Raw genomic sequence first — 24,566 nt, forward strand, 5'->3', positions numbered from 1 at the left:
ATGCAGACTGTATGTGGCCTGAAAAACATAAAATACGTACTTATCTGGCCCTTTACAGAAAAAGTTTGCCAACTTCTTTCCTACTGCACTGTTTCTGTTTTCTACAAGTTATTCCACCCTGCTTTTGTTTCGTTGGTATTGTTTTGGTCTCTGTTTTTCATATTACAGACATTCTTTGAATATCTGGTGAAGACTCCATGCACTTATTTAAGAGTAAGGCACTAAAGTGCTGATTGGTAGCTTTGTGTACATGGGTGAGACTTATAGGCTGGGAGACTTGCAGTAAGGTAGGAACAGGGCCACTTTGTTACTATCTGTAGGCCCTTATTCATGGGGTGGTCCGTTTTCTTAGACAGGAACACTGTACTTTCCTGCCGTGAAGATATAAGATTGATTGTCAGCCTACTCAGAGCTGAGAAGAAAAAGAGAATGGAGCTCTCACATTCAGTAGGTAGACTTTTCTTACCCCACATCTTTAATACATCCTTAGCTGTAACTGTAGTTAAAGAATATACAGATTCTCTAGTTCATTCTATCCAGAGAGTAAACCTGGGTGGGGGAGGGGGCTGTCTAACTACTACATATACTAACTTGTAACCAATCCTCTTTAGTTTAACAGTGCTTTAACCAACACCTTAGAGTACCCTCAAGTCCTAAGCTTTTCCATGCTTGAATCTGGAAGATCTTGTTAGCTTTCATGATTACAGATTTAAATTTCAGCTTTCTCTTGCCTGCTAAGTCATTCAATTATTCATCTGTTTTCCAGTGTTCAAAATTTATTGACAGCTCATCTGTCATTGCCTCTTCTCCCACTCTTTTCAACTTTATAGGTTTGACATTTTTATTCCTTAACTATCATGGGATTTTGAAAGGGGGGTGAAAATTAACATAAAGGTTTGATTATTCCATAGGGACATTAAAAATCTAAATTTTATATGACGTTCTTGTGTGATATTTTAAAGTAATCCATAGGTTCTGAGGCATCAGACCAACCATAAAATTGGGCAGGATAGGAAGATGTATATTGCCAATATTATATAACAGTGTTGAAAATCAATGCAAAGTCAGGGTGCTAATATATTTTGGTTTATGTTTAAAGTGTCCTATGGCAGAAAGGCATTTAAGTTAACAAAACAGTTCTGAGAAAAAGGTTTCACCTTCTCTTTTTTCCATTGTTTTCATACTGCCTTGCTCAAATGAATTATGCCCACTTGAGACAAAGATTATATTTTAGTAAAGCAGACCCTTTAGGAAACTTATAGTGCAGTTGTAACCTGGTCACAAAACCACCTGGTACATTCCTGAAAGCTGTTATTACTTTTTATGGATTTACATTACTTCAAATACTCTAACAGTCCCATGTGAGCTTAAAAAAAAGATAACAGTTTTTTAAACTCAATTTGTTTCTGCTTACTTTAGTCCTTCTAGACATATCCCTTATAAGAACAGTGCATTAGTATAAGCACCTTTTATGTCAATCAATACACATGAGTTTTATCAAATGATGTAAAACATTCACTTGATTTTTTTTAGTGGATGTTTCTTTGGCATAAGTTGCTACTTGTTGATATTGTTTCCCTGAAAATCAGTACAATGACAGTTGGGCTATCCACTTTTTAATTAATAAAATACTGAAACTATAGTATTCTACATCAACATTATAAACACATGCCTTTTCTGAAATTCTTGAAAAGTATGTTTTGAAGCTCTAGAAGCTCTCTGGCCAATATGGTATAGCTGGAAAAGCACTGAACCTGGCATTTTTCACTAATTCAACAAGTACTTATTGTGCATCTATGTCCCAAGATGAGGCACAGGTGGTTGCTGAGAATGGAAAAATGTCTAATACATGTTTAGGGAAGGAGACAGATAAACAGGCTACTCCAAAACAATGAGATATATGCTATAATAGAGATAAGTATAAAGTGCTATGGGTTTCCTAAGGAGTAAATAACTCTAGTTGGAGAAATAAAAAAAGTCTTCATAAAGGACATGACCTCTTCAACTAGGTTTTGATTGGTAAACTTGCCAAATGAATTGTATGGTAACTTGTATGCCAAGGCAAAGAATAATGAAAGGATATGGTACATTTAACAGTTTAATAGTGAGATGTTTATATTTAATAGTGAGAATTTTAGTGGATACAGGTAGGCATAAGGATGAAAAACCAAGTCTTAAGGTTTTAAATGTAGGTGGTGTCAAGACATGAAGGTGCATTTAGTAGCTATGTAACATTAGACAAGTAATTTCATCTTTCACAACCTGTTTAATATATGTAGAAAAGGTTTATAAATGACAAAATAGGATACAAATGTACTTTTGCTTCAAATCGTTTCTTAAAATCCAAGGCATTGCTTATATTAAGAGAAAAAATCAACTGAGGTAAAAATATTTATTTTCCTGAAATTAAGCCTACTGACTAAAAGGCAAGAATTTTAAAACAAACATTAAGGCTCCCCTAGAAACTATTTGCTGAATATTAAAATAAAACAAACAGGTCAATCAACAGGGAGAGACAAAGTAAGTAGATGAAATGCTTCAAGAACAATTTCCAGTGAAACCTGATGCCAAGTACCAGTGGGATTTCTAGGCAGAGAAGGGCAGTAGGTTAAACATAGAACTGAATCACTCAGTTTGAAGAGAAACAAGTGCAGAATATCATTCTGAAATGATGGGGAGGGGAGTGGGTGATGTGTTCTGGGACTTAAATCCAGCTGTTGCAGTCATGTCATCAGCATAGGTAAATCTGAACTCAAATGCAAGCTGGTCTGCTTATGTTTAAATGAGTTAATGTGAGTAAACAAGACACTTGAGAAAAGTCCAATTTCTAGATTGGTTAGGGCAGATAATGGTTAGCTGTGGGTCTTCTGGCTGATCTGAAAACGTGTCAAATGGCCATATTTTCATGACTTTACTCTTAATCTGTGTTCTTCTATTTGAATTATCTGAATTTTATTTGTACAGCTTCACAGGAAAAAACTATTACATGGTTAAACTAATTATAATTTCATAGAGAACATAAAGTGTTAAATTAGACTATAAATAATCTAATAATTATAGTATTTATAAATTTAAAGTGTTGATGTCCTGTGAAATTATGGTATAAAATGGTGATTTAAAAACTAGTTCCACAAAGCACAAATCTTAATGGACCAGAATCTTTAGAAAAAAGAGTATTATAATTAAATTTTACTGTTAGTTGGTGTGAATTCTTTAGTACCATGAACACAGTTTGTTTTAACTCTTCTTAAATGGTTTGCTTTTTACCCATAAAATCATCATTTAGGTTCTGATGTTCACAAGATAAAATTTTATTGTTTGGTGGTGAGCTTCTATAAACGTTTACTGAGCACTCTGTTGTACGCTCACTGACCAATCATAAATCTTTAACCTTTAGCAAATATTGAGTTTTATTTTGGGTTTCAATTATTCCATTGACTCTTTCAACTTTCACTCCTGACATCTATCACTGAATATATACCAGTTCCCAGGGTTCTAGTGAAATAAAATTCCATCAAATTTACTATAAGGAATAAAGTAGCAAGACTAGCTCTACAAACAGTCCTGGTCAGAGATAATATTACAGTAATATTACATTAAATTTCACTCCACTTACCTACCTAGGGCCTGGTTTAAGGCCCTGTATGCTTGAATTTCATACCACTGACGACCTGGTAAAAGACCTCTTAATTTTGAATGCTGGTCATTATATTGTCGCTTTAGTTCAACCTAATAATTTAAAAATATATTAAAAAAAGTAGGTAATTAAAGGTCATTTAAAAACTCATTAACTTCTAACATTTTGAGTATCATTTAATTAGGGTAGAAAGATTTGTTTTTCAGTACTAAACATTTTTCAGTTCATTTAAAACATTTCTATTCATCTTTACATTTCCTAAATGCCTACATGAACTTAGTTAATTAGCTGTGTGATAGCAATCAGTTTTATTGAGAAATAATTTATATATGACAAAATTCACAAACTTTCAATGTACATGTAGATAAATTTTAATAAATGTATAGTCATGTAACCACCACCACAATCATAATTTAGAATATTTTCACTACCTAAAAACTCCTTCCTATCCCTCTTCAGGCAATTTCCTTTATTGCTGACCCTGTCAACCAATGGTCTACTTTCTGTTTTGCCTTTTTTAGAATTCTATGTAAATGTTATTATACAGTATGTAATCATTTGTCTCTGTTTTTTTTCATTTAGCATAATGATTTTGGAATTCATTCCAAAATAGTCCATTATTTTATGTTTATCCAGCCTGATAATCTCTGCTTTTTAATTGGGATGTTTAGTCCATTTACATTTAATGTTAATTATTGTTATGATTTAGTTTAAATCTACAGCATAGAATATACATTCTTCTCAAGTGCACATGGAACATTCTCCAAGATAGATTATATGTCGGACCACAAAATAAGTCTTAAGAAATTTAAGACTGAAATTACATCAAGTATCTTTTCCAACCACAATGGTAAGAAATTAGAAATTAATAACATAAGGAAAACTGAAATAGTCACAAATACGTGGAAATTGAAGAACATGCACCTGAACAACCAATGGGTCAAAGAAGAAATCAAGAGAGAAATAAAATAGCATCTTGAGGGACATCCCTGGTGGTCCAGTGGTTGAGAATCCACCTTCCAATGCAGGTGACACGGGTTCAATCCCTGGTTGGGGAACTAAGATCCCACATACCACAGGGCAACTAAGCCCACGTGCTGCAACTACTGAGTATGCACACCGCAACTAGAGAGCCCATGCTGCAACTACTGAGCCCATGTGCTCTGGAGCCCACGCACTGCAACTAGAGAGAGAAGCGCAAGTGCCGCAATGAAGAGACCGCATGCTGCAATGAAAGATCCCACATGCCGCAACGAAGATCCCACGTGCCACAACTAAGACCCGATGCAGCCAAAAATAAATAATTTTTAAAAATTATCTCAATACAAATGAAAATGGAAACACAACAAACCAAAACTATGGGATGTAACAATAGCAGTTCTAAGAGAGAAGTTTATAGCAAAAAATGCCGACATGAAGAAAAAACAAAGATCTCAGATAAACAACATAACTTTACATCTTAAGAAACTAGAAAAAAGAACAAACTAATCTCAGCAGAAGGAAGGAAACTACTAAGATGAGAGCAAAAATATATGAAACAGACCAGAAAAAACGACAACAAAAAATCAATGAAACTAAGAGTTGTTTTTTTAAAGATAAATAAAACTGATATACTTTTGCTAATTAATTAAGCAAAAAAAAAGGACTCAAATAAAATTACAAATGAAAGCATAGATTACAGCTGATACTACAGAAATACAATGAATCCTAAGAGACTACTATGAACAATTATATGTGAAAAAAAAGGATAACTTAGAAGAAATGGATAAATTCCTAGAAAAAAATCAACCTACCAAGAATAATCATAAAGATATAAAAAATCTGAACAGACCTATAACAAGTAAGGACATTAACACAGTAATCAAAAACCTCCCAAACGAAGAAAAGCTCAGGACCAGATAACTTCATTGGTGAGACTGAAACTCTACTAAGCATTTAAGGAAGAATTAACACCAGTTCTTCTCAAATGCTTCTGAAATACTGAAGGAGAGGGAACACTTCCAAACTCGTTTTAAGAGGTCAGCATTATTCTCATAACAAAGGCATGTAGGGACTTTAAGAAGAGAAAATTACAGGCCAACATCCTGATAAACATAGTGGCAAAAATCCTCAGTAACAACAACAACAACAAAACTGAATTCAATAGCACAGTAAAAGGATCATACACCACGATCAAGGGTGATTTATCCCTGAAATACACATTGGTTTAACATACATAAATCAATAAATGTGATACACCACTATAACAAAATGAAGGATAAAAATCACATTATCTCAATAGACGCAGAAAAAGCACTTGACAAAATTCAACATCCTTTCGTGATAAAAATTCTCAAAAATTAGGCATAGAGGAAACATACTTCCATATACTAAAGGCCATATAGACAAGCCCACAGAAACATCACACTTAATAGTGAAAAGCTAAAAGCTCTTCCTCTAAGGTCAGGAATGAGACAGAGGTGCCCACTCTTACCACTTCTATTCAACAAGTTATTAAAAGTCTTAGCCAGAGCAATTAGGGAAGAAAAAGTAATAAAAGGCATCCAAAACAGAGAAGAAGAACTAAAATTGTCTGTTTGCAGATACATGATCTTATATGTAGAAAAGCCTAAAGATCCACCAAAAAACTCTTAGAATTAATAAAATTCAGTAAGGTTGCAGGATACAAAAATCAGTTGTGTTCCTACACACTAACGACAACCTATCCAAGAAATTAGGAAAACAATCCCATTTACGATAGCATCAAAAAGAATAAAACACTTTAGAATAAATTTAACTAAGGAGGTGAAAATCTTTACACTAAAAACTATAAAACACTGATGAAAGAAATTGAAGAAACACAAATAAAACAGGAAAGATCCTGTTTATGGATTGGAATAATTAGTATCGTTAAAATGTCCTTATTACCCAAAGTGATCTACAGATCCAGTAAAATCTCTATCAAAATCCAAGAGACATTTTTTTTTTTTTTTTGGCGGTACACGGGCCTCTCACTGTTGTGGCCTCTCCCGTTGCGGAGCACAGGCTCCAGACGCGCAGGCTCAGCAGCCATGGCTCACGGGCCCAGCCGCTCCATGGCATGTGGGATCTTCCTGGACTGGGGCACGAACCCATGTCCCCTGCATCAGCAGGTGGACTCTCAACCACTGCGCCACCAGGGAAGCCTCAAGTGACATTTTTTACAGAAATAGAAAAAAGAATTCTAAAATTTGTATGGAACCACAAAAGATCCCGAATAGCCAAAGCAATGTTAAGGAAGAACAAAGCTGGAGGCAACACATTTCCTGATTTCAAACTATATTATAAAACTTTAGTAATCAAAACAGTACGGTACTGGCATAAAATCAGACACTCAGGCCAATGGAACAGAAGAGAGAATTCGAAATAAAGCCATGCATATATGGTTAACTGATCTTTGACAAGGGCACCAAGAATAGACAATGGGGAAAGATAGTCTCTTTAGGAATGGTGGTGGGAAAACTGGATATCTGCATGCCAAAGAATGAAACTGGATCCTTATCTTATACCATATATAAAAATCAACTCTAAATGAATTAAAGATTTAAATGTATACTCTGAGACCATAACACTCCTAGAAGAAAACAGGAAAAAGCTCCTTGGTCTCAGCAATGATTTTTTGGATATGACACCAAAAGCACAGGGAACAAAAGCAAAAATAAACAAGTGGGACTACATTAAACTAAAACACTTCTGCACAGAAAAAGAAACAATCAACAAAATGAAAAGACAACCTATGGAACAGGAGAACCATAATCTGATAAGAGGTTTATATCTAAAATATATAAGGAACTCATGCAAAACCAACACCCCGCCCCACAAAAAAAAAAAAAAAAAAGGAAAACACAAAAGAAAACCTGATTAAAAAATAAGCAGAAGTCCTGAATAGACATTTTTTCAAAGAAGACATACAAGTGGCCGATGGGTATATGAAAAGGTGTTTAACATCACTAATCATCAGGGAAATGCAAATTAAAACAAAAATGAGATATCACCTAATACTTGTTAGGATGGCTATTATCAAAAAGACAAGAGGGGCTTCCCTGGTGGCAGTAGTTGAGAGTCTGCCTGCCAGTACAGGGGACACAGGTTCGTGCTCCGGTCTGGGAAGATCCCACATGCTGCGGAGCAGCTGGGCCCGTGAGCCATGGCCGCTGAGCCTGCGCGTCCGGAGCCTGTGCTCCGCAACGGAAGAGGCCGCGACAGTAAGAGGCCCGCGTACCGCAAAAAAAAAAAAAAAAAAAAAAAAAGACGAGATGACAAGTGTCGGCAAGGGTATGGAGTAAAAGGAACACTTATACACTGTTGGTGGGAACGTAAAATTGGTATAGCCATTATGGAAAATGGTATGGACGTTCCCCAAAGAATTAAAAATAGAACTACCATATAATCCAGCAATCCCACTGCTGGGTATATATCTAAAAGAAATAAAATCACTGTCTTGAAGAGATGTGTGCAGTCTCATGTTCATTACAACATTCTTCACATTGGCAAGACATGAAAACAACATGTTATTGATGAATGAATGAACGGGCAAAGAAAATGTAAAATATATATACACATACACATACACACACACACACACACACGCGTATATATAAGGGAATATTATTCAGGCATAAAAAGGAAATCCTGCCATTTGCAACCACATGGATGAACCTGGAGTATATTATACTAAGTGAAATAGGCCAGACAGAGAAACATAGCCATGACCTCACTTATACGTGGCATCTAAAACTGTTAAACACATTGAACCCAAGAGTAGAATGGTGGTTGGCAGTAGGTGAGGGGTGGAGGAAATGGGGAGATACTGGTTAAAGAGTATAAATTATCAGTGACTTTTGGTTACAAGATGAGTAAGTTCTGGGATTTGAATGTATAGCATGGTAACTATACTCAATAGTAATGTATTGTATACTTGAACTATGCTACGACCTTAAGTGTTCTCATCATATGCTGAAAAAATGGTTAACTATGTGAGGTGATGGTTGTGTTAATTAACCTGATTACGGTAATTTGACAATATATATTAAGTCACCACAATTTACACCTTAAATATACAGAATTTTTATTTGTCAATTATATCTCAAAGAAATTGGGGTGGGGGGGGAAGAAGTCCATACAGTGTTGTGGCAAACTTTCTGCTGGCCTTGATTCTGGTTTTGGAAAGATGGACCTCTTATTTCCCTAGTAAAAACCTTTCATGGCCTCAAAATACCATAAATAACATTGAAAGCCAAATGAAAACCTGGAGAAAAAGTTCTGTTAACTAATATACAATGAACTCATACACAATCAATGTTTACAAAATCTAACTACTAAAAGTAAATAATCTGTGAGAAAGCAAGTCATCAAATTGAATGATAAATGGCTGGTAACCCACATGAAAAGATGCTCAACTTTACTAGTAAACCAAGAAATGCAAATTTAATATTTCCATTGTTTTTGTCTGTAGAATACTGACAAATATTTACCAAATGTATTTATATTTTCCAACAAGTACAGATAGATAATATGTACGAGAATACTCATTGCATCTTTGTATTGAAGAAAATTAAGAAACAATCTAAATGTACATCAAGTACAATGAAATATACTACAATTATTCTGAGATAAATATTGGGCTATTATATAGAAAGAAACAGATCTATATGTTTTGACATAGAAATTTAGCCAAGATATATATTTTAAATAAAAAATCAAGTAAAACACACACATACAAATGGCCAGGTGTCATGTTAGGAATAAGGACCACAATATAGAGCAATACCAATTTTAAACTAGCCCCTCAAAAGACTTAAACCAAACTCTAACAAGAACCACAGGGGAAACAATTTAAAGACCGTACTTTGAGCTTTTCCCAGATCTCCCCTAATATACTGTCAAATCGTGTCCATATAAGTTCAAGATGATCACCTACTAATTGAACTGCCTACAAAAACAAAAATATATTTTTGTTTCTATACAATAGAAATTGTATAATTTCTATACAATAGAAATTACTAGAAAGATGATCCATAATCAAGGAAAAACAGGCAGTCAATAGAAACCAATCTAGAAAGGGCTCAGCTATTGGAATTAGTTGACAAAGACTTTAAAGTAGCTGTTATAAATATATTTAAATAACTTAAAAACATATGTTTTAACGACTGAAATTTGGAGAATCTCATCAGAGAAACGGAAATATAAAAAAGACCCAAATAGAAATTCTACAACTGCAAAATACAATAACTTAAAAAAAATTCATTGGATGGATTTAACAGCATATTGGAGAAGGCAGAAGAATTAGTCAGTAAATCTTAAGACAGATCAATAGAAATAATGAAACACATCAATCGGAGCAAAATAACTTCATACACACCAAAGACACTGGTTGGTGTAAAAGAATCAAAGCATAAAAAAGCAGTCAGAGGGACTTCCCTGGTGGCACAGTGGTTAAGAATCCACCTGCCAATGCAGGGGACACATGTTCAAGCCCTGGTCCGGGAAGATCCCACATGCCTCAGAGTGACTAAGCCCATGCATCACAACTACTGAACCTGCGCCCTAGAGCCCATAAGCCACAACTACTGAAGCCCGCATGCTTAGATCCCGTGCTCTGCAACAAGAGAAGCCACTGCAATGAGAAGCCCACGGACCGCAACGAAGAGTAGCCCCCGCTCGCCGCAACTAGAGAAAGCCCATGCACAGCAATGAAGACCCAACACAGCCAAAAATTAAATAAATAAATAAAAAGCAGTCAATGATGATCTAAACAAATTTAAAAATCAGAGTTGAAACAGTACTAATGCATTTGATACAATATTTATTGACTCAAATGCTCCACTGTTAAAGGACATCAAGAATTTCTCACTTTTCCGAGTGACCGAATGTACGTTCATTTTCTATCTAGGTAATAACACACAGAGACTGTGTTAAATTAAACTTCTGCTTCTTTTCTGGAACAGAAATCATAATAAATTCTGCTATCTAGTCCTTGAATTTGATATTATAATCATATCCCTTTCAAAAAGACTCATAATTAATTACAGGGCATAAAACTACATTCCTATTAAAAGAAATGTCACACCAAAGGGTACCACATACCCAGCCTTCATCTGGTCTTCATAAAAATCTTTAAAATTACATCATCTCAAAAGTGAACTACTTTTATACAAGGTCAGAATGTATGGTATACACAAATCAGATTGACCTATTCAAATATATGTTAATGAGCTTTTTCCTGTAAAAAGCTCTCTTGTATAAAAGTTCCTTCTTTTTTTTACTGAAGTATAGTTAATTTACAATGTTGTGTTAGAAAATGCAAGTTTTGAGGGCAAGAAAATTACGTATTATGATTTCACATTTTTCATATACTAACTGAATGAAAAAAGTGAGTTTTTTAAGCTGCTCTCAAGAATGCTATAGTCAATTATGCCTCAATAAAGCTTAAAAAAAGAAACTAAATAAAAAAGAATGCTGTAGAAACATTAAAAATATGCATTTAAAGTATAAAAATTGATATAATGAAAAGAAGAAATATTTGATAACTTAAAAAAATACTAATTCCATTCAATATTTATAGTTTTGGCTGTGTGTAAGGTATCTGTGATACGCACTAGGAATACAAAGACAAGTTAAAAATATTTTCTGCCCAGCAAGAGATTACAAGAACAGAAACGATTGAGTACAAATGGCCATCAAGTAAATATAAGTGCTAAAATATTAACTTTGATTACAGTGTATAAAAATAAGAGGAGTTGAGAAATGAAGACATGTTATGAATTTGATACGAGAGTAATGAGGGCCTTACCTGGAAAGTCAAAGGGAATGGAAAAGAGACCCAGTTCATAACACATTGTGGAGTTACAGAACTTAAGTGACAAAGTAGATGTGGGTTTATTAAAGGGGGAAAAGTCAAAAATGACTCCAAAGTTTCCAGCCACTGAGAGAAGGAATCCAGTAACCCACCAAGAGAAGACAAAAAGAAAAGTATGTTGAAGGAAGAAGATAAACTTGGCTCAAGCCATGTTAAAGAAATAATTTCTAGGGCTTCCCTGATGGCGCAGTGGTTGAGAATCTGTCTGCCAGTGCAGGGGACACGGGTTCGAGCCCTGGTCTGGGAAGATCCCACATGCCGCGGAGCAACTGGGCCCGTGAGCCACAATTACTGAGCCTGCGCGTCTGGAGCCTGTGTTCCACAACAATAGAGGCCGCGATAGTAAGAGGCCCGCGCACTGGCGCACTGTGATGAAGAGTGGCACACGCTTGCCACAACTAGAGAAAGCCCACACACAGAAACGAAGACTCAACACAGCCATAAATAAATAAAAAATTAAAAAAAAAATTCTAAACCAAGAATAGAAATTGATAATGAGTTAGCTAATCAGAAAGTCAAAATTGGAAAAGTAGGGAACCAAAGATCTTAATAATAAATGATAACAATATCTGTCAAGCTGCTATAACATTCCATGCACAGTGCAGTGCTTAATAGGTATTATTATCTCATTTAATTCTCATAACAATCTTAAAAAGTTGGTACTGTTACCTCACTTTACAGATTAGAAAAATAAGTTTTAAAAAATTAAGTAACATGTGGAAGGTGACCCAGTATGTAAGTAGTAAAGCTGGGATTTGAATCTAGTCTGTCTCTCTCCAGAGCTTGCTCTCTTAAGAGTAAAAACCCAAGAGTCAGGACACCCTACAGCTTCTCTGAGTGAGATCTTAGGTAACTCAATTCTATTGTGGCTTTCTCCTATTTAAAAATGGAATGAGTATTAAAATCTAATTAAAATAAAAGATGGTTCTCAAATTTAATAACAACAATTTATTCACATAACAAACTGCTAGCATTGTAAGTTCACAAACTGACTATAATTCCTAGCAACTAGTTAATCCAATGTGAAACAGTAGGAATTGTTCTTTTCAGTCAGTCAGCTTTTAAAGATCCCCTATGTGGTATTTCTGGGCAAGTATTTATCAAATAGTATATTTTTGTAATATAAGCCTAATCAAAGGTATAAAGTTATTTTCTTGAAAAAATTTCAGACTTTCAAGATAAATTAACAATTTACAGTTTTAAGAAGTTGTAAAACTACTTAAGAGAAAACAAAATCTCTTCAAAACACTGTATACTATTAACCTTCTGACATATATATATATATATATATATATATGTACACTTCTGACAAGTAGCTTTCAAATTGGTATATAAGACATTTTATTTTATATCCCCTCAAAAGAACCTGTAAAATTTCTAAATTAAAACTTTATAACTTGAATATAAAGCAAACTTTCCTGTAAGCATCATAGAATATGCTTTTTAAAGTAGTATAGTGAATAATATGGCACCATAGGAAATATTAGGTAATATTAAAAAAATAATTTGACAATTCAGCAATAAAGTATATTATAATATTTAGAGATAAGAATACTTAAAAATTCTATCCAACTATACATTTCCTACCATCTCTCAAAATGTAACTAAGCATTTATCTATATTAACATTATTTCCCCTCCCCCAAATTTGCATTTATCCTTTGCCAGACATAATAGCTTAAGGATTTTCAAAATTTACTATACCATGTTGAAACAAATACTTTATAATGATCACTCTGCCTATGACAACAGTTGCTTTAGGAAATATTAGTTATAATTGAAATATTTAGAGGTAATATAGCAAATATTAGATTAAATAAACAAAATTCTCCTTGGTCTTTTATTTTTCATTAAAATGAATTAACTTTTATGTATGACTACATTATTTCAACTTCTTGAAAATTTTCAAATAATTTTTTACAATCCAAATGGCCTTTAAATTACTGCCAATATTTTACCTAGGGAAATTATTTTAGGTAAAAAGTAAAGAAAAAACTTTTGAAAGTAAATATATATAAAGGCTAACTTTGAAATATTTTTTATTATATAAAGAAGCAGATTTTTAAAAATAAATTAAAAAATTGTCTTTGGGTGAACACATTTAATTAGGGAAAGCAAAACTAAGGGTTTGGAAAAGGTAGAAAGACAGTACACCTCTTTTTAACGACATCAGAATCTATTTCATTGTACACTTAGGAATTATCAGGTACGAAAATCAATGCCCAATTTAAAATGACATAAAGCATATGTGAAAAAGCCAGTTTCTCCTGCCAGCAAATAGCCTAAATGTTAAGTAAACCAAAGGCTAGAAGAGATTAGTTGAAATGTCAAAAGACAACATTTTACTTTTACCTGCTCATCCTTATAAACAGACTCTCATCCCTCAGGCATGCTTTCCAAACAAATAGTTTCAATGTGCAGCAGCAAAAGGCCCATGGCAAGCTCTGCCATCTTGTAACTGTCAAAGAGATTAGTCTTTGATCTATTTGGGAGGTCATGTCCACATTCACATTAGCTATACAGTCTAATAGCATTATACCTGTTGACCAATGCTTCTTTAATGCCTAATGAGACAGACATTTTATGTTATGGAAGTTAACTGTGAATGGTTTTTCTAAGTTTTGACAGAAAGTAAACACCATAAAGTGAGCTCAAGTGTGGTTTGGAAAGATGATCTTTTAAACCAGTTAATATTACTTTTCAAATACATTTTACAAGGCTTTCCCAAATTAGAAAGCTACATTTAATTGTATACTCTGGAAGGAGTTTAAACCACTTGCTCCCCATCCCCAATAAATTAGTGTATGTGTAATTTTGGAGGAGTATGTGAACAGCAGAGAGAAGGCAAACTATTTTATCAGAGGTTGCAAACTGAAGGCCCATGCCAACTCTCAACTAGCTCACTCATTTAAATAATCTATTTAACTCCTGTAGCAGCTTGTGTTTGTAACCCACTGGTTCAGATGCTACACTGATTCACAGAACATTTTTTCATAACTGGAGTTCAACATTCATACAAAATGAAAAACACCCTTAATATGGTAGTTTCTAGACAGCTGAAAATATCTCTGCATCACAGGCTAACCTGATATAAGTAGAGATGAGATCCTGAATAGCAAAGATAGATAATCAAGACTGAAGTGGGACTTAGGGAATTATGTTAAAATACCCATATAGCATTCAAGCAGAAGTTATGTGGGTTTGGATTCTGATTTTAACATTACAAAATGCTTGAGATCAAATAGTAAGTTCCTTAAGTCCTCCAATGACTCAGTTTTATTGGAGACAGTATAAGTAGTATACTACTGATAGCAGTAGTATATATAAAATAACCAAAAGGATCATACTGTATATGTCAACAAAAAATTTAAGTCACAATTTTGAGTATTATTTTTTCCACTTAGTCAAACCCAACAGTGCTGGCTTTAAATAGCTCTGTACAAGAGTAGCCTTTTACAAGTTTTATAAGTAGGTTCTGAAGAAATAAATGGTGTGATAAATATGAGCTGGAACTATAAATGCATCTCTTTACTACTGCCTCATATGAAAGACGGTGGAATTTGTCCCAATTCGTATACATATGTATTATGATTTCAGTAATAAATGCTCTCCTAAAAGCAATCAATATAGGCAGAATATACTTTTATTTTCTTGTATGTAAGCTTTATTTATTTATTATTATTTATTTTTTTTGCGGTACGCAGGCCTGTCACTGTTGTGGTCTCTCCCGTTGCGGAGCACAGGCTCCGGACACACAGGCTCAGCGGCCATGGCTCACGGGCCCAGCCGCTCCACGGCATGTGGGATCCTCCTGGACCGGGGCACGAATCCACGTCCCCTGCATCAGCAGGTGGACTCTCAACCACTGTGCCACCAGGGTAGCCCCTATTTTCTTGTATGTAAGTTTTATGACAAAAGTTCAAGCCTGGTAATAAGACTAAGAACAAATGATCAGCTAAACTTACTAATTAAAAATATTAAGAAAACTTTGCCTCAGAAAAATAAACACATTTGTCTAGCAAACATTCAAGAAGAACAGTTTTATATTTAGCCAAGGTACAGAACCTAAAATGTAAACATTTATAGCAAACCAAATCTGGAAGACAGAGACTGTGCATTAGACATTTATTGCTCCATATCTTCACAGTGTAAACACTTTTATCAGGGTATCACAATATAAATTCCAATGGTTAGAGTTCTAAATTCAGCATAAGAGCTTGTATATGAAATAAGTTAGCTAGATAAAAGGAATATAGCTGGTTTTATTTCATCTGGCATATTTTCAAAATTTCTGAAACACCAAGTTAACCAAATATAGTATATATATTGTTTTAAATGGGGAAAAATGGGTTTCTGCCAAGAGCTAAGAAGCCAGGCTCCCTTTTAGACTTAAATAAACACACACACACACACACACACACTCGAAATGGTTTTCAATTGTTACTTACTCTCCTTGTTACACTACACTAGGAGGTGACCACAGTAATCTACCAAGAAATAAGAATCAAGACATAGTAACAGACATAGTAAGAATAATATAGCTTATCTCACATATGCTTGAAGGTTGCTTTGAATAAGACACTTTTTGCAGAGAAACCTGTTATACTTTGTGTCATAAATTGTCAGTGTTGAAATAAACAGCCTAAAAATTTCAAATATAAAAAAAAGAACAAAATATATTCCCCTCAAATCAAGCATCTCTTGCTCTCAACATATTCAACCTCAAGTGGTTAAAATAATTTAGCTGCTAGCCCAGAATAGTTTATTGGTAACACAGTAACATTCAAGCAATTCTGAATAAAGGCTTTAGATAATAATAATGCAAAAACATCTGTCAGTACGAAGCAGTAGATCTTAGTGTTTCTTTTAAATTATGAAAATAATTTGTCAAGATAAGAGCCCAGGAAAAAGGTAGAAATTAATATTTTTCTATTAAAAGAAAAAAAGACAGTTAATACTTTAAGACATGCAAGAAACAACAATATATGCTTATTCTGTAAAGGGATAAGGTTAAAATTTTTTTAAAGAAAAATAGGCTTTGTTGCAATTTAGTTATGCTACCCATAATAAAATATTATCCAGATACACCTGAAAATGCTTAAATTATCATCTCTAGAAAATACTATATATATGTATATATATATATATATTTTTTTTTTTTTGAGGAAAGGAGATATGGAAAAAGCACACGGCTTAGAGTCAAAGCTTTGACATTTATTAGTTGTTTGACCTTGGGTAAGTCACAGTACCCCATTTAGCTTCCTTTCTCAGTTTCCTCCTCTGTAAATGGAAGAAAATAATTCCTGCCCGCATTACCTCATACAGCTGGTTCAAGAAAGAAATGACAATGGACACGAAACTGTAAAGCATCATATATTAGAGGTAAGCAAGCTGGAGAGTCATTACTTATCCTGTATTTCTAAAAACCAATATAGGTTTGGGTGGCATGCTGTTGTAATATATTGTCGCATGTAAATGAAAAAAGTCATAGGACTGACAGACAACGTAGGTCATCTACCTTAGAGTTCTGACACTTAGATCAACTCTCTCTGAAGGCGCTTAACCTATACTACTCAACATAAGGACACATTATTTTATGTGACTTAAAAGTTTCTTCAGCTTATGGAGTGGCTACTTTTTCATCATATATCAATGAAAATATGTACATTGGCAAGACTCATAGAGAACAGTATTTAGTTTTGAAACATACCTTTTTCTAAATGACTTCTGCAATTGATATTAAATTTTCTGAGAAATTATAACTAACATTAGCACTCTTTAATATCCTTCAAAATATTTTTTGACCACTTTGCAACCTATGAGCTGTATTTGAAGAGAACTATATAAAATATGTTAGTGGTGTAATCTACAGAATGAGTACCTGATTGTCCTCTATTAGTCTAAATATTATTCCTTACATATATCTTACAATCTAGAGCTTCCCTTGTTAAAGTCTCATACAAGAGCCAAATACTATGAATAAAACCCTTCTAGCAATAATAACTAACAAAATGAAATATTGTCTTACATAAGAAAGCAATGTGAGACTGTATATGGAACCATAGGCTCTTGAAGGAATGCGACAATATTTAGAGGTTTTGTTAAGGGAAGTGAGTAGTGCTGCATTCAGCAAGTGATAGAGATCTGCACCTGCTCTTATACAACACTGGAAGATAAGGAGGTCTCTCATGGAAGAGGCTTGTGGATGCGAAAAGATGTAAAACTAAGCACTGAGGCTCTGGGAGGACTCCACAAAAGTTTAGTGGCAATGGCAGGCATAGAAAGTAGAAGCTAATCCCAGTGAGAGGAGGCTCAGACTCAGAGTTCACATGATTAAATACCTTTAAAAATGAACTTGAGCAAGAGAAAATGTGCACGTAAAAGATTACGTGAGTACTAGAAAACACTGAAAACATACTTAAACATACTTAAAACTCTGTTTATTACCTCCACAGCCCAACAAATGAATTCTGATACTTTTGCCATCTAGATTTTTATATTATTATATCGAAACATCTTTCAAACGTAAGTAAATATTTGATTTCTAAAAAACATTTGTTACTTTCTACCTTTGCAATATTATTGTTAGGAATGTTTGATTCAGAGCTTCTCAAAAGTGAAGGTGTGAGTGTGGGAATAAAGCATGTGGGATCATAGCACTTCAAAGTCTCCTACTTTATCTTAGAAAGTAATGAAGACTTCTGGTTTCAGGAAGGCAAAAAAATTTTTCTTCTCTCCTTGCCTCTTAAAAACCGACCCCAAATTAAAAGATAAATAAGAAAGAGAAATAGTCTCTATCTTCAATGAAACTAAGACATCTGTAACTTTAAACCCAAATAGATGACTGTGAAAAGCAGACTAAATGACTAAGCAGAGAGGCGAAAGTTCAAACCGAAGTACCCACAGAGCTACTGATGGGAAATAAGCCAGTTAGGCCAGCAGGAGTCCAGAAAGGCTGAGGAAATTGATGCATAGGGAAACTGCTGGAGGATATGTACCACAAAGATGAAATAAGAAACAAGAAACAGGAACAAGGTCTGAGATTCAGGAAACTTGGGACCTAACACAGAAGACAAGCAAATCAAATTCCTAGGATGACAGCAAAGGGAAATCTCAGGATATTGGCAGTTAAGTGAGCTTAAAGAGCAACTTAAGTCTTGATTGAAGCAGGAGATCAGAAGGATCCAAAAGGGATGTCTTCAGGGGGAGAAAAAGAACTAACCTATTATCTGACAGGTCTCATAGGAAAACTGTATTGAGAGGTGTTGCAGATTTATTAAAGATTTCTTTAAAGATATATATATTTAAAATATTTATTTATTTATTTGGTTGTGCTGGGTCTTAGTTGTGGCTCACTGGCTCCTTAGTTGTGGCAATGCGAACTCTTAGTTGTGGCATGCATGTGGGATCTAGTTCCCTGACCAGGGATCGAACCCGGACCCCCTGCATTGGGAGCGCAGAATCTTAACCACTGTGCCACTGGAGAAGTCCCTAAAGATATTTTTAAAAGAAAAAATAAAATAGTTAAAGGAAATCATTTGACTACAGTGAACAATATTTTCATAGTCATGATAATGTGAATATTGACTATGGATTTAATAAAAAATTGTGATTTAACGATATTGGGAGGATGTAAGAAGGGAAAGGCGGAGTAAGTGAGCTAAAATCCTATCTCACGTAGGAAGTAAATAGTTAATGTCTAAAATTGATTATATGGATGTAAATACCAGATGAAATAGATAAAAGAAGTGAAAGTCACTGCTTCTCAGAAGCAGGGGCTGGGAAAGGGGTAGAAGCCAAGAGATTGTTAATATAAGAAACCATCTAATGTTTTTAGTATAAATCAGGCTCTTAGTAAAAGTTTTATTGGATTTTTTTCAACTTGATAAAAAATAACAAAAAAATAAATGTAGATTGTTCATTTTAATTCATGACATACACTTGTATGTTTCACTATATAAAACAATGGTGTTCAACTGAGAGTGATTTTGCCTACCAGAAGATACTGGCACTATCTGAAGACATTTTTGGTTGTCAAAACTGGTGAGGGAGAAACATTTGCTACTGGCATCTACAGGTAAGTCCAGAGATGCAGCTAAACATCCTACAACGCACAGGACATCACTCACAACAAAAAATTATCCTGCCCAAAATGTCACTACTGCCAAGCTAGAGAAACCCTGCTATTAAGTAATTTTAAAGAACAAATCTGGTCATTTTGATGTGATAGGAAATTACACTATGACTTATTACATAGCTTACTATATTCCTTGGCACACCGGGATTATCTGTCCCAAAGGTAGAAAGCATAAATTGAACTCATTCCCAAGGTATCAAACCTTAATCTCAGTGAAAAACAGTAAAGACTGATGCTGTAAACACTGATGTCTACTACAGTTTATATTATCTTTGACCTTAAGACTTTATAATTGGAAAAAAACAAGTGACACACTCACCTGAAGCCCATCTATATATCTGCACCCTGTAGGCTTTAAGAGAATCTAAGTAAATTGATTAAAATCTACTACAACTAAAATTCTGCTCTGAAGAAAAAAAATTAAAATTATTTTCAGAGAGATTAAGAAACAATTCCACTGTTTCTCTTGAGGTAGTGCTACTGATTATGCTCTGTGCCAACAGAATAAGTTAAGTGTCAATCAACCTTACAAGTCCCCAGCGTGATAAACTCACTTTTAAAACCTTCAACCTACTATGTGAGCAAAAGTAAAATATAAAGGTTAAAAATTTCTTTTTCTCACCAAAAAAAGAGATAAACACAGGAAAATAACTTCAGAATTTTTCAAAAAACAAACAAAAGTTTTATTTGCTTTATTAATTATCCAAAGGTTTAACTTGTAGCTATATTCAGGTATGGCTTTTTTCCTAAGGAAATACAATGATATGAGTACTGGAAAGAAAAGGCTATCAATCAGACTTGATGAAAATTTTGTGATTTTAAATGTTTCCTCCCCCAAACCCAAAAGATTCCTTTAATAAATATGGGGAAAAAAATTTTTAATTTAAAAATACCTCAGCAATTCATCCATTTATTTTGTAACTTCATATTTGTTTGTTTGTTTTGCAGGACGGATGGGAACAAAGAGTTTGGTTATCTCATTTTTCTCTGTCCAAGGCAAATTATAAGTTGTCAGTGTAGATGGAATACTTAGATTTAAACTAGATTTTAATTTTTGAATTTCAAGATATACTTAGAACCTGCTTTAATAATACTTCTGGCCAAACAATCTTAAAAAAAAAAACAAACTAGAAAAAAAAGTTTTCTGAGGAGGAAAAAAAGGTTTAAATAATGAGGATAAACTTATTCCAGACATTCAGAGGTGACGAGGTTTTTCTTCCATATCTGTGATTTGGCCTAAATGTTTCTAACAATTCCAAAAGCCAGTTGCTGGACTCCTAAATGTTAGAGTTTAGTATTACAGCCCTTTAAGTTTATATACACAGCCATTTCCCTTGGGTATCCACATATTATTATCAGGGCTAGATCCAGGTGGGTTTCTGTATCAGATGCTACACTATAACCGGAACCCCACTACATTCTGACCTCAGGCTCTATTACTGGATCTGGTTTCCCATAGCTTAGAATAAAGTCGCAAATCCTTAAAATGGCACACAGGGCCCTAAATGATTTGGCTTCTTAATAAGTCTCCCAGCCTCTATTCACATGCCATTCTCCCCAACTCACTCTCTTCCTCAGCTTCTTTCAATTCCTGGGAATAGCTATCCTCTTTCACACCTCAGGGCCTTAGCATATGCTGTTCTATCTGCTGAGAATACTCTTACCCATTCTGCTCACCTACATAACTCTGAGCCTTCTTTCCTGTGTCAGCTGAAATATCACTTCCTCAGGAAGTCTTTGTTTACCCCTAAAGACTAGGTTAGGATCCTGTTATACATTCTCATAGTTCCTGTGACTTTTTTCTTACAGTCTTCATCACAACTGCAATTAATTGCTTCTTTATTACTTTAATTTCAACATTCCTCACAAGAGTGTAAGCTCCATGAGACAAGGGGCTATAATCTGTGAATGTATCACCATGTCACCAGTCTATAAAGTACTTGGTACTCTAGCCAGATATTCAAAAAGTGGTTGTTTCACTTTTCTGAATAGTCTTAATAACTTGAATAGTTTTATAATCTGGCCTTTGATGAGGCCATTCCACTTGATCAAATGTTTGTATGTTTGAATCTCAACATAGACAAGATTCAAATCTCATTTCTCTGAGATTTGAATTTCCATCTATTTTAGGCAAATCACTCAAAGTAAATGGATATCTGGATGGGAGGTGAAAGGTGCTGCTCAACTTCACTTTCCCTAAGCATTGGAACACCCAGACCCTGTCCAACCAAAACATCCTGTTACACGTTCAAGTACTTTACTAAATTATAGACATCATTAGAAGTAGCATCTTGTTTATTTCCGCACTTAACTGTATTTAGTACAAATCAGGCTCTTAGTGAAAGTTTGTTACTGAATGAATAAATGAATGCTAAAACACTCAAGATCATTAACACAATGATAAAAGTGATTCAAAAGGAAAATACGAATCTACTCAAAATTATTAGTAAAGGTTTTTGTTTCTGAAATCAAGTTTGTCTTGATATACTATAATCCCTTGCATTCCCGCCTCCATTCATCTCCTCAGGAATATTCATATTGCTGTCAAAGCAACAAGAATAATGAAGGAACAACAACAGTCTACTTAAAAAGAAATGTCAGATTCAAGAATTCTAATACTGCCATCATCTAATAATATTTTGACACTTGAAAGCACTGGTTTAATGTGCACTCAATTTTATTAATGCTGTTATCCTCTGGGGCAAGCAAGGGATAACAGCCCTTTTCTGAGGTTTATAAAATGCCAAGAATGCATGGTAGCTTATAAATTTATGTGTGGTTGATATAAAGTCAATAACTAACAAAATTAAAATAGATGCCAGTATCTTTCAATCATTAATGTAATTTTTCAAAACTGATTAAAAAATAATATACTTAAATAGTCCAGTATCTTCAGAGCTAAAACAAGTTTCCCAAATGAAAAAAGGAATTCATAATGATTATCATATGCCAATACTGAGATAACTAATCAGATCACTATCGGAATTTTAAATAGTTTCCAAATGAAATCTATTTTGGTGATTCAACATACTATATTACTAAAGCAAAATAATACACAAACATAAAATTTATATCTTAGTTATTTTAATAATTGTAAGAGCTCTTCTGATATAGAATATTACCATCAAATTTTACTAAACTTGTTGTAGAAATCTAAGATACCAACTGGAACATTTTTAAAGCATAAAAATTTTTAGGCACATGCCATGGTTTTATGCATTTTTCTTCAGAGGAAAAGGCACAATACCCATGAAGGGAGAATATTTTTATATACTACTAAATTGTGCTAAAGAATACAAATAAAATGGAATTTTAAACTCTAAATATCGTACCTTACAACGTCTCACAAATTATGCCCATGCCACCAACTTGAGATGTGGATGCCTGAATTATAAAGTTGAAGGCTGTCTAAGTTTTTATATCATACTAATTGGCCAAAGGATTTGTTTTAGATATCCACTAAAAGGGCAGTGTTGTTATACTGTGACTTAATTGCATTAAAAGAAAACAACTTTTCTTTTAGTTATATTTTTCCACCAACATCTAATCATATAAAGGCCTTGGTTCACTCTCCTGTCCCTCAAATACTTTGCTTTAGTGCACAGAAAGTTTCCTTTTTAGCTATTACATGATTACGTATGTCCTTATAGAATGATAAGAAGCATCTGGGAAAGGTGGAAGTGAAAAAAATCCTCACCAGGAAAGTTAGCTTAATGCCTGTCCTTCAGAGTGGCCCGTTATCAACATTTCACAGTGGGTTTCTTTATTTTCAGGTCCCTGAGGTATGTGCAATAAATTATGACTTGAACTAAACAAGTCACACTTGGCTCCAAAATGAAATTTTCCTACCTCTACTTTCTAGTCCCCAAGGTGGGAAGAGGAAATCCTGGTCACAGCCAAAGAAGTCATATTTTTGGCTCTAACATACATTTTCCTGCTTCTCTAAAAGCCTAACTCTGCAGTTGAGACTACAAGAGTCTTAAGTTAGTATTTTAAACTGTATTTTAATTTTGACTTCCATAATCTGTCTCAAATTTAAGAAAAAAATTTTAGTATCATAAAATTAAGGTCATTGCCCTCTTTGTCCCACTCAAATCACTTTTCTAACTCGGACACTGACCTTAACTCTTTAAAATATGAATTCAAATAAAACAATAGAGAAAACAAGACAGAAATAGATTGTTTTGTTTTCATAAGATAGAATATTTCAGGTTCTCATTTACAAATAATTTCCACTTATTCTGCATGATAGGCTGAGTACTAATGTAAAAGAAAACTGTGAAGTCCTAATTTATGGTCCAGTAATTTGAAGTATTGTTTTAGGTTTGGAAGAACCATTTATGGAAATCATTTAGTTCATCAATTCATTTTATAGAAAACCAGAATATGGCAGACACACCCTGAGGTGACTCCCAGAGAGTCATGTCTTGTATAATCCTCTCACCTTGAGTGTGAGCAGAACCTGTGACTTGCTTCTAGCCAACAGAATGTGGCAAGGGGATGGGGTAGTCACTCCCTTGATTAGATCATGTTATAACGCAAAGGTGTGAGGAAGTTACTCCTGTTATTATGTTGTTGTATGGCTCCATCTTAGGAGACTGGAGCTAGACAGTATCTTGTTGGCCTTGCATAAATAACCTGCCATGCTGTGAGAGGGCCTGTGAGAAGGCCACATAACGAGGAATTCTGAGTAGCCTGCAGGAGATGAGAGCAGCCCCTGGCTAGATCAGTCCTACAACTATAAGGAACTGAACTCTGCCAACATCCTAAATGAACTCGGAAGAAGACCCCAAGAGCCAGATGAAAAAGCAGCCCAGCCAACAACATTGACTGCAGTTTTGCGGAAACGTGAGCAAAGGACCCAGCTAAGCCACACCCAGGCTCCTGACCCATGGAAACTGTGACATAAGAAATGTG

At 34.3% G+C, this 24,566-nt stretch overlaps 1 protein-coding gene across 1 annotated transcript in view; it reads right to left on the minus strand.

Annotated features, from left to right (window-relative positions):
* BRIP1 (BRCA1 interacting helicase 1) overlaps positions 1-24,566 on the minus strand; it is a 196,288-nt gene that overhangs the window by 22,701 nt on the left and 149,021 nt on the right. Inside the window, 1 exon segment of the mRNA XM_033431634.2 lies at positions 3,617-3,729. Coding sequence (XP_033287525.1) covers positions 3,617-3,729 — 113 coding nt within the window.

Source organism: Orcinus orca, chromosome 19 (assembly GCF_937001465.1).
Source record: "Orcinus orca chromosome 19, mOrcOrc1.1, whole genome shotgun sequence".
Taxonomy (NCBI): Eukaryota; Metazoa; Chordata; class Mammalia; order Artiodactyla; family Delphinidae; genus Orcinus; species Orcinus orca.